Source organism: Panthera onca, chromosome C1 (genome assembly GCF_046562875.1).
Source record: "Panthera onca isolate mPanOnc1 chromosome C1, mPanOnc1 haplotype 2, whole genome shotgun sequence".
Classification (NCBI taxonomy): domain Eukaryota; kingdom Metazoa; phylum Chordata; class Mammalia; order Carnivora; family Felidae; genus Panthera; species Panthera onca.
Genome location: NC_138346.1, coordinates 19,045,517 through 19,064,821, shown reverse-complemented (window position 1 = coordinate 19,064,821; position 19,305 = coordinate 19,045,517). Strand labels below are relative to the sequence as shown.

The 19,305-nt window shown below is 56.8% G+C and overlaps 1 protein-coding gene across 1 annotated transcript; it reads left to right on the top strand.

The window, feature by feature from the left end:
- Window positions 1-759: 759 nt before the first annotated feature.
- Window positions 760-14,271, top strand: WNT6 (Wnt family member 6). Its single transcript, XM_060623618.3, has 4 exons — window positions 760-1,315; window positions 11,050-11,270; window positions 11,514-11,848; window positions 13,458-14,271. The coding sequence occupies exons 1-4, from the start codon at window positions 1,236-1,238 to the stop codon at window positions 13,917-13,919; spliced, it is 1,098 nt and encodes a 365-aa protein (XP_060479601.1). The 5' UTR covers window positions 760-1,235; the 3' UTR covers window positions 13,920-14,271.
- Window positions 14,272-19,305: the final 5,034 nt, after the last annotated feature.

Below are 19,305 nucleotides of genomic sequence, written 5' to 3'. Positions count from 1 at the left end.
CACGGAGCCTTTGATCTCCCCCCCCCCCACCTGGGGGGTGGCAGGGGCATCAAAGACATTTTTGTGGCATTAGAGAATCAGATAAACGCCATCTCACCTGCAGCTGGCTCTTCCACCCCTTCTGGCCCGGGCCAAGTTGGGGAAGCCACGAGAGGCAGGCACCCGCGGACACGCGAGGCCCGGCTGCCCCGAGTTCTGCCTCCACTAATCTCTCGCAAGACTGCAACCTCAGCTCTATCGCTCGCTTACACGTGCGAGCGCTTGAGCGCAGGCCATCAAGAGGTTCCTCTTGCTGTCTAATCTCCCCTTCGCAGCCCTCCACCCCCCTCCCCGAACGCGGGCTCGAAGAGGCGGGGTGGCTGGGGGAGCGAGAGCTGAGGCCTGGGGCTTCCTCCTTTCCTGGGGAAAGGCTGAGAAAGGGGCGTGCGGCGCGGAGGTGGGGCCGGTAAGGGGTGACCCCTCCAGAGTCCGCCCGGCAGACGGTAGAGTTCGACACCCCTTCCCGGAGCACCCAGCGCCCCAGGCAGACTTCCTCTCCCGGCCCTCTCACCAGCATCTCCCTCCGAACCACCGCCCCCACCCCCCCAACTCCCTCATTCCTGGGAAGTTTTCTCTCTTTACAGTCAACAAACCTGTCAAACGTCTCCCTTCCAGCCCGTCCCCCATTCCCCAGCTCCTCTTCACCCCCCCTTACCCCTCTCCACCCTACTTCCCCGCCCCTCGTTGCCCCCGACTCTGGGAGGCGGAGGGGTCTCCCAGTCCGAGAGAGGCAAAGCGAAGGGGCGAGGCAGGCGGGTCCCGCAGCCACCGGCGCGCTCGGGCCCCGCCCCGGGACCTCGCACCCGCCCTCCGCGGAGCTCCGCGCCTCCAGCCCCGGGGCGCACGGCTCCCTCCCGAGAGTCCCGCCGCCTGACTGTCGCAACTGCCACCCCACGGCCCCCCTGGCCCCCGCCCCTGCCCGGGCCCGGCTCCCCTCCCACCCCCGCCCCCGGCTCTGATTTCTTCTCCCGAGCGAGCTCGGCGGGAGACACAGGCGCTGGCTGCCCCGTCCGCTCTCCGCCTCCGCCGCGCCCTCCTCGCCCGCGATGGGCCCCCCCGCCGCCGCCGGAGCCATCGCCTCCCGGCCGCCGCCGCCGCCGTAGCCGCGCTCGCCCTGAAGCCCGCGCCGCCGCGCGCACCGGCTGGCCCCGCAGCCTCGCCCGCTGACCGCACCGGCCCGCGGTAGAGCGCTCACGATGCTGCCGCCCGCGCCCTCCCTCCTCGGGCTGCTGCTGCTGCTGCTCCTGTGTCCCGCGCACGTCGGCGGACTGTGGTGGTGAGTGCTGTGTCGGGCTGGCTGTCCCCGTGTGGCTCCTGAAGCTCAAGGGTGGGGACTTCGGGACTGACTGGCGGGGAGGGGTGGCGGGTGGCTCAGAAACGCGGTCCCGCTGCCTCTGGGCAGTACCTGCGAGCGAGCGGGAACCCAGCCCTAGGGCAGCTGGGGAGGTGCCGGGAGGTGCGTGCCGCTCTCCTGCCAGACACCGACTGGGCCACTTCTAAACTGCCATTCAGATGTTCCTAAACCCACACCCCGCACATTCTATTGTATTTCCTCCTACCTTGTGCCACACACCCTCCCCACTCTCTTTCAACCCCCTCCGGTTATGCGCTCAATCCAGGTCCTCAAGGAACTGGCACGCGGGTAGGAAAGAGCTACCGGGTAGACAGCGGGAGGATCTGCAGTGAGAGATCCAAAGAAAAGAGTGTGTGAGGAGGGCCCTGGATTTAGGGGAGGAGGACTGGATTTGTGGGAAGGAGAAGAACAAGGTGGTAAGCCACAAAGCAAGGAAGGTCCAACAGCTGTCTCTTCCCCGCCTTACTTTGCTCAACAACCCACCAGCTTCTCGCTGAGAAGCTGAGTGCTACTTCAAAGTGGATGGTAGTGGCGGGGAAAAAACGTAAAGGGAAACTGAGTCAGGACCGCGGTTTTCTCTACATCCTTCCCCCAGAGCAAAGAAGAGGAGGAAAGACAGGAAAGGGACCTAGGCTCCGACCCTTCCAGATGTGGGGGGTCAGAAATGAAAAAAATGCAGCTCGGGAGGTACTGAGAATCGTGAAGGGTCGTGGTGGAAGAGAGGGAGGCCTGGCCAGCCAGGAGATGGGGACGTCTTCCCAGACCTGGTCTCCAGACCGGGCCCTAGCTAGAGCAGACACCTACGCAGCTAAGGTCGCGGGAACTTTGAGCCTTGGGGATGGACAGCAACTGGAAAGGTGGGTGCCGGGTCGAGACCTCTCAGAGATCCGGATCCCGGAGACTTTCTTTTCCTTCCTAGTCTCTCTGGAGCTGCAAAGACCCGCCTGGAATAGATCAGAGTTTAGAGAGGAGGGACTTGGACAATACCGCTGATGCGTCAGCCAATCCTAAGAAAGCAGGGTCTGGTCTATTTGCATAGGGCCATGTCATTGGCTGGATTCCCTATCCTCCGCTCCTCTTCCACCCTCCCCCCCCCCCCCCCATTTGGATGGAGGGGTGGGGCAGGCAGATCCTTCTCCCCCCGGGAGATAGAGAGCTGGATGCCCACACAGGGAGCTGCTGGCTGCTATCCCTCTTTCGTGATGCGGGAGAGATGTCCCTTGGGGGTGTCAGTGAGGGAGCAAATCGAGGATGACCCAGGTCCCGGCCAGGGAACATGCGTCCTTCGATCCTGGCTTGGTATAATGCTGTGTCAGTTTTGAAATAGACAGACCTGAGATCTAATCTCGGCCGACAATAAGTCTGTGACCTTGGGCAACTCACTTCTCCCCGCGCCTCAACGTCTCAACTTTAAAACTGGGAAACAGTCCCCCTACCTGGTAAGCGAGATAGGAAGATTAGATGGGAGGATCTACAAAATGATTTGACACTGGGAGGTGCTCCATCCATAAGTGTAAGTCTCCTCCTCCACGCTGCGGGTTTTCCAGCTAGAGTTTGTAGGGGTGAAAAGGATTAATTTAAATTTAAAATTCCAAGAGTCCCAAGCAAAACTTCGTAAAAGAATCTCTGTCTTGTTTCCCAGACACACATTTCTAATTTTGCCCTTTCTCAAGGTATGGGGTCAGAGGTCTCTCCCAGATGGTAGCCACCCTCCCGCCTCTCCTTTTCCATTTATCCAGCTCATTCTCATCCTTCCAGTTAGAACAGCACATCTTCCACGACACTGTCTTTTTGTCTTTCCTCCCTTGCCTTCTGTGTGTTCCTACTGCACCCCATGCATGGGACAACCATGCCAGTTACTGCGTTTTACTGACAACCATCCCCTCTGTGGTCTCTCTTCCCTGCTCTGGGAAGTCAGATCCTTTGTCTTTGGGCCCTGGAGGCTAAAGGTGCTGGGGAAGTATTGTGGAATGTTGCTGAATTGGTTGATTCACCTTCCTGGGGCTTGTATTGTGGGGGTTCTTTTGTTCAAGAGGGGTTGGTGGGTGGGTGACAAGCCAGAGGGAGAGAGAGTCTGGTCCCTTGGAGACTGACCCTGAAGCTGGGAAGCAGGGAGTGGGGGAGGAGGTGAGGAGGGCAGGTGTAGGAGAACACAGGGGCCTTCATGGCTGCAGCTGCAGAGCAAGCTGGGTGAAGAGTGAGAGGCTGGGGTGATAAGGTGTCCAGCAACTGCCTCGCTCAGATGCTTCCCACAGAGAACCTGCCTCTCCCACCTGCACCAGCCCCCTCACTCTCCTCTGTTTCCGACACTTCATTCCTTTGGTCTGAGTCCAGATTCCTTTCTTGGGATCTTTGACTCTACTTGCTGACGCTCTTGTCCCCACCCCATCCTACCATTGCTCTCTGAGATCAGGCTTGGGCTGGTGGGCTGGACCCAGCATCCCTGGTGGCCTAAGGCTCCCGTCACTCTTTGCCCACCCCCCACCCCCACACTGCCCTTTACCCCAGCTTCACTTAGGCTAGTAACTTTATCAGGCTAGGGGCTTCCAGGTCGTTCTTTGACCTGCTTGCTGGCCCTCTTTTCCCTGCTTCTCAGAGAATGCTAGCCGGGCTGGAGCTCTAGCAGTAGGCAGGGAAGCAGCAGCCCTGCACGCCATCCTGACATGCTAATAGCCTCCAGGGTGGGAACAGAGAGGACCCCAGGAACGCTGAGTGACTGGATGGTCCTGATTAGGAAAGGAGGCTCCTGTAGGGGAATGATCCAGGGCCTGGAATAGGCTCAGGTACCTGGCTCCAGGTTCCAGAAAAGTCTCCCTTCCACTTCCTTTCCCCCTCCCCCTCATTCCCCCTCCATGCAATGCATGCTTTCTAAACTCTGCCTCCGGCCTCTCTGTCTGTCTCTCTCCCATCTGTAACCATATCTTTGTAAATCACAGAATCCCAGATTCCAGGACATTGGCCAGGCTCTCTTGAGGTCATCTTGTCCAGCCCACTGCCTGCAGGCCATCCAGCATGTGCCCTGGCCCCGACAGATCCCATTTTGAGACCGAGGCAGAGAGAGAAAGTCTGTGGCTTCCTGGTCACCAGCACCCACCCCACCAGCCTGCTCTCCGAGCCCCTCCCACCCTCCCCCAGGAAGTTCTCCTCAATGTCTGACCCATCTTTATTTATGCTCTCAATCAGTGCATGTGGAAAATAGCTCACTCTCACAGAATAGATCAAATCAATCTCCCTTCTCTCTTCCTCTTTCCTCTTTCTGTTTTATATTTTCTATGAAAGAAACCAACCCTCCCCCCTTGTTCCACTAGCAAAAATACCACCCAGTCTCACTCCCTTCCCCCATCTCATCTTGCCTTTCTCCGCACCCCCCCTCCCCGCTCCCCCTCACCCATTATGGAAAGGAAACAGGAACCAGAGGCCTAGGACAACCTCATCTCTGGCCCCACAGGGAGTCAGGGAAAGGACCCAGGCTTCTTCATGACACCCAGGTTTTCCAGCTGGAATCCCCCCTCCACCCCAGGCTGGGCTTGGCCATCCTCCTCCATCCTGTCTTTATCTGACCCTTTGTGGGCAGTCCTGTTCCTGGCCCCCACCAAGCTCCCGGCGGGGTGGGGACTGGGGTGGGGTGGCCACCCAGTACCCCCCTCCAGGCCTCCCGCCTTGGCAGCTTCCCCTGGAGGGAGACAATGGGGCTGTGAGCAGAAAAGGGCAGGGGCAAAAGGAGGCTGGCTCTATCTGGGCCAGAGCATGCCCCAAGCCCACCAGAGCCCTGGCACTGTGACATTTCCTGGAGGGGGGGGGCAGCCCCCTCCTGCCCTGTTCTCATCGGAAGCCAGGAGTTGGTGGGGGGAGGTCAGTGGGAAGTTTGATCACCAGGGCCCAGCGAGGGGGATTCCAGAATGTGTACTTTGATGGAGAAATGCAGCTGTGGAGGGGATGAGGCGAGGGCGGGGTGGGGAAGCCGGGGCCGGGGTCAGGCTGGCAGCAGCAGGGCGCCTGGCCAGCCGGAGCCGGAGGTGCTAGGGAACACAGAAGCCTGTCCCTAGGGACTGGGCAGAGCGCCCTCTAGCCTATGTCCTCCTTCCTGCCGGAGGCGGGGTGGGGCGAGACCTTGGGTGCTTCCCCTGATCCACCTGAGGAGGAGCTGAGGGAGGGAAAAGGTCGCTGGGAGGGAGCTCCGGTTTTCCACCTGGCCTCCAAAGCTGGTTCCTCCAGCTCCAAGCCCTCCATTTAAGCCAGAAATTAGAAATTAGATCTAGAAAGGACTTGGAGATCATCTAGGCCAATCATTTCACTTATGGTTAGAAGTCCAGCAAAGTCCAGGAACTGGAGGGGACTTGCCTTGGGCCATCCAGAATGCAGGCAGTGAGCACTAGGGCTGGGAGTCTACCTCCTGCCGAGTACCTCATCGCTGCGTGCAGTGAGGGGTGGGGGGGGGTGCAGTCAGGAAAGGGGTACAGGGCCTTCCACAGGCCCTTTCTGCCCCCCACCCCACCTTCACATGGGTGCTCCCCACCTCACTATGGGAGAGCAGAAGACACATGACAGATTCTCCTCAGAGAATCCAGTGTGTGTTTGGGGGGGGAGGGTCGGTCAATGTGTCCACTCCTTTGCCTCCCACAGCCCTGACCAGTAGGAAGCCCTCTTGACTGGTGACGTTCATCAGGGAAGGGAAAGCCCCTGCCTCTTCCAAGAGCCATGAGAAGGAGAGCAGCGTGAGGAGGTGGGAAGGACAGTGTCCAGGACGGGGCAGAGGGAACCAAATTGGGCCAGCGTGGGAGAGGGGTGGAATGGGGTATCTGGTGGGCGGTGGGGAGGCAGGGGTTAATGGAGCTGGGGCATCACTGGCTTTGATGTGGTGTTTGGGGTGGGGGTAGTGGCTGGGGGATGGGGAGCAGTAATTATCGAGTTAGACAGAGCAGGACAGGACAGGCGGGCGGGCACAGGCCCGGGCCCAGCCGCCTCAGCAGCCGTCAGGCAACATTTTTCTGCCCCTTCTCCACCACCCACCTCCCCACCCCCATACAGCCCCCACCCACAGCCCCAGGGCTCAGGGCTCCCTCTGCTGGCTCCTAGGAGGTGGGGGTCAGACTAAGGACCCTGGGGGTGGGGAGTGTGAGGAAATAGAGGGTGGCTGGCCAGGAGGCCCTTCAGAGGAAGTTGGGCACCAAAAGGGTCTGTGATCTCCTTGGCCTGATAATCCACTCAGGAGTGCTCTCTGGGGAAGGGGAGGGTCCCGGAGGGTGCTTCTGGTTCACAGGCAGGGCCGGTGAGGGAGGAAGGAACACAGGGATCCCAGCTGAGAAGTCAGGGCAGACAGCTGGAGGAAAGGGTGTTCTCGTGAATCCACAAACAGCTGCCTGCACTCCTACCATTTGCCCTGCTCTGTGCAGGCCCAAGACATGAATGGGGGTGTGAATGGGAGGACAAAAAGCACTTTGCTAGAGCTCACCGTCTGGGCAGGCTCTTCTCATGTGTACCAGGGAAGTTGTCAGGTATCATGATTCCCATTTGACAGTCATGGACACTGAGGTTGCGAAGGTCAGGTCTCATTCATTCAACAAATATTAAGTGCCCACTTCACATGCAAGGGACTTGCTGACGTCTTAGGAGAAGCAAATGGCGGAGCCCAGATCGAAACCCAAGTCACAGACTCCCCAGACTCTGCACGTGTGCCACGAATGACATCGTGCTTCCGCGTGAGATCTTTGTCTTTAGTGTGTCTTTCACCTAAGTGGAGAGAGAAGACAGGGCGACACGACAAAATAGTTAGGCCACTGGCAGGATAATGAGCACCCCCAGATGAGCGACACCTGAGGTGATGGGGGGAGGGGTGGTCAGTGAGGGCTGGGCTCAGGGGCGACAGGGATCTGAGGTGAGCTCGGAAAGATGCCGGGTGTGATTTTGATGACTTAGGAATTGGGAGGGGGTAGCTCTGAGTCCAGAAAGCTGGAGGTGTAATCTGGGATGGATGCAGTGAGCCAACCCTGCTTGGCAGAAGGGCTGTGTGGAGGATGGTATGCGAGGGCATCTCAGCTCTTCCAAAACCCCACGTGGTCATTCCCTCCAGTCCCTTTGGTTTTAAAGAGATTCACCCAGAGGCGCCTGGGTGGCTCAGTTGGTTGAGCGTCTGATTCTCGATTTCGGCTCTGGTCATGATCACAAGGTTTGGTTCATGAGTTCGAGCCCTCTGTGGGGCCCTGAGCTGAGAGCCCCTCCCCCGCACACACACATGCTCCCTCTCTTTCTCAAAATAAACAAATAAACTTAAAAAATAACATTCACCTAAACTTCTTGAAGAACGGATTCCTCCATTGAGTGGCCAAGGTCAGCCACCTCTTTCCTCAGATTTCATCTGTATAATGGGGGTGAAGTGGGTAGAGTAGGAGTAGATGGTTTCTGGCATTCCCTTTGGCCCTCTGAATCTGGAGATGGAAAGGTAGGTTAGGCCAGAACCTGGGGCCCCCAGGGCTTAGAGCTACAGTTGTTGCCAGTAGGAGCTGGCTGTCCCTAACGCCACCCCACTTGGCTGTCGATTCTACCAACCAAGGTCCCTGGGAGGGAGATTTTGGCATCTGCCAAGCCAGTTAGAATGGCCAACCTTAGGCCTGTCCCTTCTTGTCTGCAAGATTTCCTTTAGGACTAGCCTCATTTTTTCTATGCCCAGGAATGGCTATTTGATTAGGATCTCAGATCCTACCTGCTATATATTATATAACTCCTACACCACTGTGCTTAGCCCCCCGAACAAGCAGATGCTCCCAAAAGGGTACATCTTCTCTGGGCTGACCCCAGGCCAATGCTGACTCAGAGGCCAAAAAAGCAGAGTTGATTCCCTAAGGAAGCAGAAGGGAAGAAAGGAGGGTAAAGAAAGAGGGGAGATGGGGGAGTTATTTCTTGATGTTATGTCCAGTGTTAACTTGGAGGGGACAAGGGAGCTTCTCGGGCAACTTCTCCTGTTTCTGAAGCGCGGAGAGAGAGCTGATTTGCCCACAGTGGCTCAGCTCACCCAGAGTTGACAAAGACCAGGGTGCAGAAGTGACGCTTGATATTTTGCCCGATGCCCTGCCTCCCCCCCCCACTCCTCTTCTGGACTTTCCTTTCCTGTGACTTGGGGATGGGAGCGAGGACAGGAGGGCAGGGAGCAAGCTGGTCCCTTGGGATTCTAGCTGCTACTACTGCCCATCCCTCCTCCTGACCAGCTTGTAAACAAGCCTTGTTCCCAGGCAGCAAGCCAGCCTGGGGAGCCAGACCCGGACCAGCAACTGACTCTGGGGCAGCCCCTCAACCCTGCAAAGGGCTGGCCCCACCTCGGGGAGGGCCCTACCCTTCCTGCTCCTCCCGATTTCTCTCCTATCTCTAGCCCCTGGCAAGCAGACAAGGTCAGGAGGTTTTTGCTTTTCTCCCTGCATACCCCCACCCTCTCTTGCTTCCCTAGGGCAGGAGGAGGGAGAGGAGAGGGATGGGGTCAGAGTAACCTTGAGAGGATAAAACCAGTCAACCTTGGGAAATTAGGGAGTTAGCAGAGGGCAGGGCCGGGAAGAGAGACTGGGGAGCTTAGTGGCATGGGGGGTGGGGTGATTTGGGGAAGAAGAGTTTGCAGAGCCCCAGACTCCCAGGTGGAGGCCTGGACAAGCAGGTGGCAGGAAAGGAGCTGGACAGTCATGGGGAGGCCTGCTTCCCTGCCTCTGCATCCAGTGGGGGGTGGGCAGAGGAGGGGTGGAGAGAGAGGAAGCTGATTAGCATTCATGGAATCTCATGTGGACAAGGGCCTGGACTCAAACGAGGACATTCTCCTTAGAAGGCTCATTCATTCATTCATTCATTCAAAAACATGGATTAAATGGTGTTCGTTGTAGTATTAGAATAATCATTTGTAATATTGTAGTATTATAGTAATCATTTGCACATTTTCATAACAAAAATTGGGGGAAATACGAATTAAGCACCTAAAAATCTGCCACAGGAAACAAAAGAAAACGTCAGTTCTAACTCCCAAGGTGCTCATAGTCTTATCTACTGACCCTATATAACCAGGCTGGAAGCCATCTCAAATCCTTTTTGTAATGAGGTGGATAAGTGGATGGGGGGAGGGGAGGATCGATGATACACGGAGAGAGAGAAAGAGACTGATAAACTCTTGGTGGTCACTGGGCCACTGGGAACCACCTTGTGCTGCCCTATCCATGGCACACACTATCCACTGCTCCATCCACCACTTTTCTAGGATTGGGAATGGGCTGGGGCTGGACCTTTCCAGGCTGCAGTTGGAATGCAGTGATGGTCAGGTCCTAAGCATGGAGGAAGGAGTCTGGACTATAACTCTTCACTGAGAAAAGAATCTTGGCTCCAGGACTACTTGGGTGGGGAGGCTGACAATGATCTGATGGGGTGGGGTGTGTGTGTTGGGGGGGGGGGGAGTAGGTTACCTTAGAAAGAACTGAACTTACACATCTTCTTACAACGGCCTCTTTAAGCATCTCGCTCCCCAGAGTTGAGAAGTTCTACCTTAAGACCTAAATTCTTCTTGCTGCTGTTCAAGCCCATTACATCTCCTTGTTGTGGGGCCAGAACATGCCTGGGCAGCCTGTTCTTGTGGAGCAAATGGGGACAAGGGGGCTGATGGGCATGAAGGCTAAAATGAAAAGTAGGCCACCTTGACCTTTGGCACCTATCTCCCACCATTTTCCTCGACATTTTCTATCTCCTGGTGCTACTTCTCCCCACCCGGCGTCTTTTTCTGTCCTCTGCTGAAGGGTTTTTGTGTGATCTCAAATTACTCTCAGGTCCAAGTGTTCCGCCCACTCATTCCTGCAGCACAGGGACCACAGCTAAGCGTTCATCAAATAAGAGCGATCTGATTCAAGGAGTTCCACTCAGCTGCGAGTAACCTTAACCTTCAGGGGTCTGGTCTATGGAAACCAAATAACAGCTCTCTCCTTAGGTGGAATGAAGGCTGGGAACGGAAGGATTTCTGGAAGTGTGTGGAACTTCCCATTCGGTCTTTACCCACACCAAGCCAAACAGGCATTCCCCTTCCCCAAACCAGTTAGGTCACAACCAGTGACGTCAGGGCCTGGCCTGCCTTGCAGGCCATCCTGCTCTGAAAAAGTCACAGACCCTGGAACAGAAGGGTAGTGTCACTTACTTCACCATAATGCTTCAGAGACTCAGTCCCCCAGCTACTTCCTCCTGCTCTCCAGTTCAGAGAGATAGAGGATATCCTCGTGCAAGGGCCCACCTTAGGGACCAAAGCCCAACCTTCCCATTTTACAGAAGGAGAAACTGAGCTAGAGAGGGGGTGTGAGCTTCATCACCCTTTGGGGTCAGGCCTGTTCTTTGTCTCCCTTTTGGCTCACCTGGTGCTGGGTGCCCTCACCTTGAGTCAAATTCCTAGAAGGACTTATTAATGAAGATGTGCACAGAAGGATAAGGCTGAATCCTTGCTCTATAGCAATTTCGGTCCCAACTCTAGTGAAAGGGGACATGGGACAGTAAGAGAACCAGATGGGACAATCTCACACTCAGTTGGGGTGGGGGGAGAGAAGAGGCGCGTCCCAGCGCCTAGCTGTGGGCAGAGCGGGACTGGCCTCCCTCCCCGCCCCCGCCCCAGCCCTTTGAGTCATATCTTGGACGTGCTGTTCTTTGCTTTCTAGGGCGGTGGGCAGCCCCTTGGTCATGGATCCTACCAGCATCTGCAGGAAAGCGCGGCGGCTGGCAGGGCGGCAGGCTGAGTTGTGCCAGGCCGAGCCAGAGGTGGTGGCAGAGCTAGCCCGGGGCGCCCGGCTGGGGGTGCGGGAGTGCCAGTTCCAGTTCCGATTCCGCCGCTGGAACTGCTCCAGCCACAGCAAGGCCTTCGGGCGCATCCTGCAGCAGGGTCAGTGTGGGAAGAGCACCTGAGGGGCTGCTTTTTCTTTTGGGGGATCAGAGGAGAGGGGGGGTTGGGGGGGGCGGCTGCGGGAGCCCCACCTCTCCCGCCGGTCTGTGGGTACCCTGTCCCGACCCTGCCTCCCACCCATGCTGCCTCGCCCACCGTAGCGCCTCCCCCCTCCCCGCCACCCCCGGGGACCCAGCCTCGGTCCTGCCGGCTGACTTCCCCCACCCTGCGCCCGGCCCGCAGACATCCGGGAGACGGCCTTCGTGTTCGCTATAACGGCTGCGGGCGCCAGCCACGCCGTCACGCAGGCCTGCTCCATGGGCGAGCTGCTGCAGTGCGGCTGCCAGGCGCCCCGAGGGCGGGCCCCGCCGCGTCCCCCGGGCCTGCCCGGCACCCCTGGGCCCCCCGGCCCCGCCGGCTCCCCCGACGGCAGCGCCGCCTGGGAGTGGGGGGGCTGCGGCGACGACGTGGACTTCGGGGACGAGAAGTCGAGGCTCTTTATGGACGCGCGGCACAAGCGGGGACGCGGAGACATCCGTGCGTTGGTGCAACTGCACAACAACGAGGCCGGCCGGCTGGTGAGTATGGGCAGGGGTGTGTAAGAGAGTGTGTGGGTATGAATGTGTGGGTGTGGGTAGGTGTGAGTGGACGTGGGTGACGGTGGGGTGTGCGGGAGCGTGTTTGTAGACGTGTGAGGAAATGGGGGTGCGAATGAGGGCGTGTATGTGCAGGAGTATGTTAATGTGTGTGGGAGCCAGCGGGGCAGAAAGGGCGCACTTGGGAAGATTGGCTGGGGGCATGTGGATGGGCATGTGGGAGGCAAGGTGGCCAGCCTAGAAGAGGGAGTCCCTTGGGAGGCCTAGGAAGGCCTAGAGCTGGTGGTCTAGTGGGCAGGATGGGGAGGGGACACCCAGAGAAGAGGACTCAGGACCTCAGGTAGGGAAGACAAACCTCTGAGACCCGACAGGTGAGGCAAAGGCTGGGATAGGTAGAGATCTGGCTACCAGCACAGGGACAGAGGAGGGTGACAAAAGCTGGGGATGAAAGAGAAGATAGAAGCTGGGGCAAAGGTCTGGAGGTGGAGGAGTTGGGAGAAGTGAGGGAGGCCAGGGAAAAGGGCCAGAACGTGGCCAAGGAAGGCTTGGAAAGGTGTGAAAGACAAGGCTGGTGAAGGTAGGAGGGAGTCAGCTAAAGGCCAGGAAAGCTGTGACTGAACCTGGGCATTTGCCAACTGGCTGCCCACCAACTCCAGACTGGGCCCTGCCTCTCCCTTTCCCTCTTCAACGAGGAGTCCCCACCCCCCACCCCACCCCCCGCCCCCTAGCTCTCCGTCAGATGTTTCCAGGAGGGAGGGTGAGGAAGGAAAGAAACCTGGGAAGGGGAGGAGGGCGCACAAGTCTGCATTTCAGGTTGGCCTCTGGACTCTGAGCTTCCACAGATGATATTGCTGAGTCATCTGACACCATAAATCTTAGTGGGGTTGTGACTCTTAGACCCCAGCTTCAGGCACAAATTGCAAATAAGGGGCAGGGGTTCTGGATTCTGGTTCTCAGTAATGCATTCACCGTCGGCCATCCTGAAACCTATGCCTTAGTTCTAAGATGCTCTAGAGACCCCCCCCCCCACACACACACACACATCCTGTGTCCTCTAGGGTTCAGCCCTGAGGCATCAGGCAGGGAGTAAGAGGGGGCCCAGAGAGGAATGTCCAGACAGGCCCACATACCTGTCAGACGCCCAGGAGGCTGGCTCTGCTCAGCCCTGTCTGGGGCCGAGAGGGGCAGCAACGAGGGGGCCCTGTTGGCAGAAGGAGGTTGGCAGGAGGAATAGAGCACGACAGCTGCAACCCCTCCCTGCCTCTAGGGAGACTCTCACCCCAGCCGTCAGTTCTGCTTTCTCTCTCTCCCATTCCCTGACTTTGCGTCCTGCGATCTCTGCTGCACACTGCGCCCCACTCCCCCCAACTCCTCTCACTCTTCCAACTTTGTAATTTTTCCTTCTCTCGGAGCTGTTGCTCCCTGGGTTTCCTCCTCTCCACCTTGCGCTCTCCTTTTTGGTTTTGGTCTGCTCTTTTCACTCTTCCGGCCACCTCACCCTCCCCATCTAATTTTTTGTCGGTCCTCTGGGCCTTTCCCCACCCGGTACCCCCAATCTGTCCGCATCCGCCGGCTCCTTTGCTCCCTGCAGGCCGTACGGAGCCACACGCGCACCGAGTGCAAGTGCCATGGGCTGTCGGGCTCGTGCGCGCTGCGAACCTGCTGGCAGAAGCTGCCCCCGTTCCGGGAGGTGGGCGCGCGGCTGCTCGAGCGCTTCCACGGCGCCTCGCGTGTCATGGGAACCAACGACGGCAAGGCTCTGCTGCCCGCGGTCCGCACTCTTAAGCCGCCGGGCCGCGCCGACCTGCTCTACGCCGCCGACTCGCCCGACTTCTGCGCTCCCAACCGGCGCACCGGCTCGCCGGGCACGCGCGGCCGCGCCTGCAACAGCAGTGCCCTGGACCTCAGCGGCTGTGACCTGCTGTGCTGCGGTCGCGGGCACCGCCAGGAGAGCGTGCAGCTCGAGGAGAACTGCCTGTGTCGCTTCCACTGGTGCTGCGTGGTGCAGTGCCACCGCTGCCGCGTGCGCAAGGAGCTCAGCCTCTGCCTCTGACGCGCCGTCCGGCTCTCCAAACCGCGCGCCCCTCGGCATCTGCGGGACCTCTGGACTCCGGCGGGGGCGCTGCCCCGCTGCTCGCAGCGAAGGTCCATCTCCCAGGCCTCCGCCAACTGTGAGGCGGCGGGGCTTGAGATACACGCCCGCCCACGAAAGCGAGGGGCGCTGAAGGCCATCCACTCCGGGGGAGCGCTCTGGAGGGCCCCCGAGGGAGGCTATGTAGTCCCTCTCGCTCTTTGGCCCCCATATAGGGGAGCCAAACTCGAGGCCTCTGGACGCAGGACGCCTTAGAACTGCTGGCTATGGGGTGGGTGGGTGAGTTTAGTATCAATAAAAATATTTAAACCAATAGGACTGGGCCCACAGTTTGGGAGGGAGCTGGCCTCCTGGGGGCCACCATGGGGCCAGGCTTCCGAAGGAGTGTGTAAAGGAAGATGGTTTTGATAGAACTAGCATCTCAGGGGTTATCACCTTAGGTCCCTATCTCCCCTACTGAATTAGGTTCTCCTGGCAACCGTGGAGAAGAGTGCCGATTCTTCTGGTTCACCCTTGTCAAACATCTCTGGCCTGGATCTGCAAGCTGGGAAAAACCTAGCTGTGCTTCTTTAAAGGGACAGACTGAAAAGGTCTAGGAAAAGAAGACCAAAGCCTCTGGTAGTGTACTCAGCTCTCAGTCAAGCCCTCATCTTCTCTGGGGAGGGTGACACCCTTATCTGCCCTTCTGTTTCTGTGATTCTTGGGGACTTTGAGGGTAGACTTCTAGGGCCACCCAAGCCCATAGGATTAAAGCACTTTGTAAACTGTAGAATGTGATGAGATTATGTTATTAGTAACATCAGGCTTTTTAACCACCAAAACTAACTTCATTGAAAAGACTGCCCCGATCAGCATTTCTAATCACACTCAGTGGGGGAGGATGCAAAGTTGTCCCAAGTTTCTCCGGGCACCCAACCACATTTCCTCCCTTCTGGTTCTTTCTCAGAAAGCTGATGTCGAGGCTGCAGGGACAGGGAGGAAAGGTTGGAGGTTCTGGGTTCTCCAGATCTGGATCTCATGCCTCCATCTTCCCACAGAGAGAATGGGGTGGGGGCATAGGCAAATGGCTAGGATTCAGAGCCCCAATTTTCCCACAGTCCAAATACTGCAGGAGAGAATGACTGCCTAGGTGTGTAGGCAAAGCATGAGCTTTGGATTCAGGCACTCTGTGTTTGAAGCTGCTGCTGCTGCTGTTAAGAAGTTTACAATATAGGCATGTTAGCCTCAGTTTCTTTGCCTATATAATGGAATACCATCATGTTTCAGTTATCCATTGCTGCATAACAAAGGACCCCCAAATAACTACTTCTCCTGATCCTTTAGGTTAGGATTTTTTTCAGAGTTCAGCTTGGTGGCTCTGCTCCTTAGGGCAGGGACCAATGGTTGTGGTCATTCACCTGGCTGCCTTCTGCAGTGGCTGGGCCAGGCTGAACAGTCTAAGAGGCTTGACTCATATGTCTAAGTAGTGCCTCAGAGCTCCTCCAGGGTCTCCTCCTCTCCATGTGGCTAGCTTGGGCTTCCTTACAGCATGGGGGCCTTGGTTTAGTTACACTTCTTACCTAGGCTGGCTTTCAAAATGGACATGCTGAGTGTGAAGGCAGAAGCTCCTTACAGTCCAGCCTTGGAAGTGACACAGCATTGCTGTCACTCCCTGTTGGTTGACACAAGTCATAGAACCAGTGAAAATTCAAGGGAAGGGGAAAGGGACACCATCTCTCACTGGGAGAGTGGCACCATTATCAGGACCATTCACATCCTCATAGAACCATGGGGAGGATTCTTCTGAGACATGAAAAGCACTTAGCATAGCATGTAGCACAATAGTTTATGTCAGGCTTATATTTAATAAATGGTAGTTTCTGTGAGAGTGGGAATAGAGAACTGATGCCTTGCAGGTATTGGGCAGACCTTGATTGCAAATGAAGATACTCAACTCAAACTAGCTTAGGTCAAGGGAATTAACTATGAAAAACAATTAAAAGGGAATTAATTACCTGGGAAGTGCAGGGGTGAGACTGAATTCAAGCACAACTGAACCCAGAGGGCCAGACGATGTCATAGGTCTTTCTCCCTTGTCTTCTTCCCTCACTACCCGCCCCCCAACATCTATGGTTTCTAGCTTATCTCTGCCCTTCTTTTCACACTGCCTTCATTATCTCCTGCTGCAGATAGACCTTCTCTATATGTCAGCCCTATGCCCACATTCTTAGAGCTGGTGATCTAAAAAAGAATGGCTTTCCTAGCCAAAGTCCTAAGGAAGACCCTGATCTGGTCAGCTGGGGTCACTTGCCCACCCCCAAAGCAATAACTGTCCAGGAAGATGTACTACCGTGATTGGGACTGGCAGCCTGAGCTAAGACCACAGGTATTGGGGGCACAGGGAGGAGAGTAGAGTTTTTCAGTGAAACAGAAGGAAGGGGAACTCACCCTGGATGTAACAGACCTTAACCATGGCTTTCAGTGTATCTGTCCTCCCTCCCCACAATGCCTCTGCATCTGCCTCTTGACCTAGCCTGGTTCAGCCCTCAAGAATCACGTTTGGGATCCCAGAGTGAGGCATATATGGAGAGGGGTATCAGGCTGCAGTGGGAAGGAAAGGGCATCTAAATTTTCCTTCCTGCCTCATCCTGACTCCTTTAGGTCAAACGCCCGAGCTTCAGGGAAGTTGGACTCGGAACCTTCAAATGCCCAAACTTCAGAGAATCTGGACTCAGAACCTCTTCTACTCAAGGGGGTTTGACAACTTACCAAGGGTGAGAGTGGAACTGGCATCATGGGCAGCATGGAGGAGAAATGAAGCTTCCTAAATTACAGTTATCTTCAGGGCTCTGCCTTCCCCAGAGCTGGGTTCAATACTAAAAAAAAAAAAAAAAAAAAAAAAAAAATCTCCTGCACTTCTCTCAGGGACCACAAGAGGGTGCACAGAGCCCAGCTTCCCTATTAACAGGGACCAAGAGACAGGACCTGCAAGCATCTGGGGAACTCAGAGAGCCTTGGACAGGAGAGGGTAGGATGAAAGGAAGCAAGGAGACCCACAGACCAGCTTGGGCCAAGCTTCTAGGGTTCCAGACTGTCTCAGACCTCTGGGCTGACCCAGACCTAGGGGCGGACGCCTGCGTCCCAGTGTCTATTGCCAGGTCTTGGTGCGTGGTGTGGAGTAGGTGATGCTAGACTCCCCCATGAGCCAGAGAAGGAAACTAAGACAGTGGCATGAACTGACACCACCCCAAGCAGGTGAAAAGGAATTCAGAGGAAGTAACATGATAACAGTGAGGAAAGGCCTAGTTTGCCAGCTTGACCTTGATCAAGTCAATTAATTTCTCCAAGCCTCAGTTCTCCCGTCATGGAATGGGGGTGCCTGATAGCTTTTTAGTACACTGGAAGAGAGCACTGCAATCTTCAAACCGATGGTCTCATGTTGGTGGTCCATTTTCCCTGACCAAGCTCAGCAGGAGTCTGGGAACCGCCTTCTGTGAAGGGTGAGAGCCTTGGCCTGAGAGGCACCATTTTGAACATTATTTTGGTCATCTTTAAGCTCAGAGATGGCTCTGTGCTCTTGCACTGCTGCCTGGGAAGAAGGCTGGAAGCAGAGCTCAGAAATACGCCCCCCCCCAACCCCCTTGCTTACCCAGCTGCTCAGCCCCAGGCACAGTCTGAGCCATGAAGGTTCCCTGCTGGCTGAGTGGTGGGGGACATGTGGTACCAGGGACATGGGGGAAGAGCACAGAGGCGCCCCAGATGTGTGCATGACCACATCAGGGACAGCGAGAATGCAGGCAGATGGGTGGGGAAGCTGCTGGAAGGCCCAGGATCAGCCTAAGGCCAAGGGCTCATTTCCCCTTCCTTCCAATGACCAAATACACTAGGAGTTTGGGGGACTAAAGCAGCCAGTTATCCCCCCTTATCTTGCTGAGGGGCACTGGTCCCTGAGGCCTGAAGGATGGGATAAAAAGCTCTTTTCTCGGTCTGGGGCTGCTTTCCCCTCCTCTTCACCAAGATGTTCTCTTGCAGAACATCAGGACTGAGCTTGGCCTGGTCCGGGTTGGGGCTGTGAGAGTCCCACCTGTTCTCACCCTGGTGCCTCCTCTAGCCCTCCCTTCCCTGTAACCTCCTCCAGGGTTGCCACAGCTGGAACCATTCTCTGAGCTGCCTTTCATCTCTGGTGCCCCCCCCCCACCCCCAGTGGCCCCTGTAATTGTGGTCTCAGCTGGCGGCTGCGGGGGCTGGGGCTGGGCTGAGGGCCAGAGCCAAGGGCAGGGCCAGGGTGGGGTCTGGGGGTTGCTGATAGGGGCTTGCCCATGGCAGGGGTCATTTGGGACTGGGGCTCCAGTCACACACTCTTTCTGGGCCTCATCTCCGCATATGCCAAGGCCCCTGTGCCTACATATGCCCGCTCCTCTCTGCACTGAGAAGTGCCCCAGGCTTGGGCACTTTTAGACCCTCATGACATCAGGCCAGAACTACGTCCCAGTGCAAACAAGGCTTGAGAATCATTACTTGCCTCCTGGGATTTTCAAAGAAAGGGACTTCTCCCTCTCTTTTACACCTCTGTATTTCTTGAGCTGTTAGAGGGTGGGGGAGCAAAGAGACCTCCCCTTGGCAGAGGCAGGTCAAAGGAAAAAGAAATCAGCCCCTCAAGCAGGTCAGCAGAATTTCCCAAATGTGGTCCTCATGAAAATCACTTGGGATACTGCTAGAAATGCAGACCCCCAGGCCTTCCCCCCCGACAGGCTGATTCAGCTGCATTGGACCGGGAATCAGTATTCCCCACAATGGCATACCCCAGAGGATACCTATGATGAGGCATCAAGCCTGGAAAGGCTAGTGTGAGCTGTATCTGGGGAGTAAGGAGGTCTGCAAGCTGGATTATGAAGCCATTCCCTGTCCCAGGTTGGGCCTCTTCCTAATCGTTTCTGGGTCTCAGTTTCCCCAACAGCCTGGCTTGTCCCTGTGGTGCCCTCTCCCACCTCAGGCTCCTGCCTACCTTCCTGTGCTAAGTCTGGTCCTGCCCTATCCTTCCCCATACCCCAAACCCTCCCCAAACTCTAGTCCCAAGCTGTCCCTGTCCTGCAGCATGGTGAAGGAGAGTGGGGAGGGCAGGGGGCGGCTGGGGTCAAACAAGGCTCTGGCTGACGCAGACTGCTTCCTGCCCCCGGCTGTTTTCCTGCTGTCCAGCCAGACTGCTCCCCCCATTGCCCCACCCCCACCCCCAGCAGCCTCAAGCCCTTAATTCCTGACAGCTGCGGTGGCTGCCGGCAGAGATGGGGGGAAAGGAGGGGGGAGGATGCCGTCAGCCTGCTGTTGCTCGGGCTGCCCCCACCACCTGACAGTCTGGGTACAGGGAAAG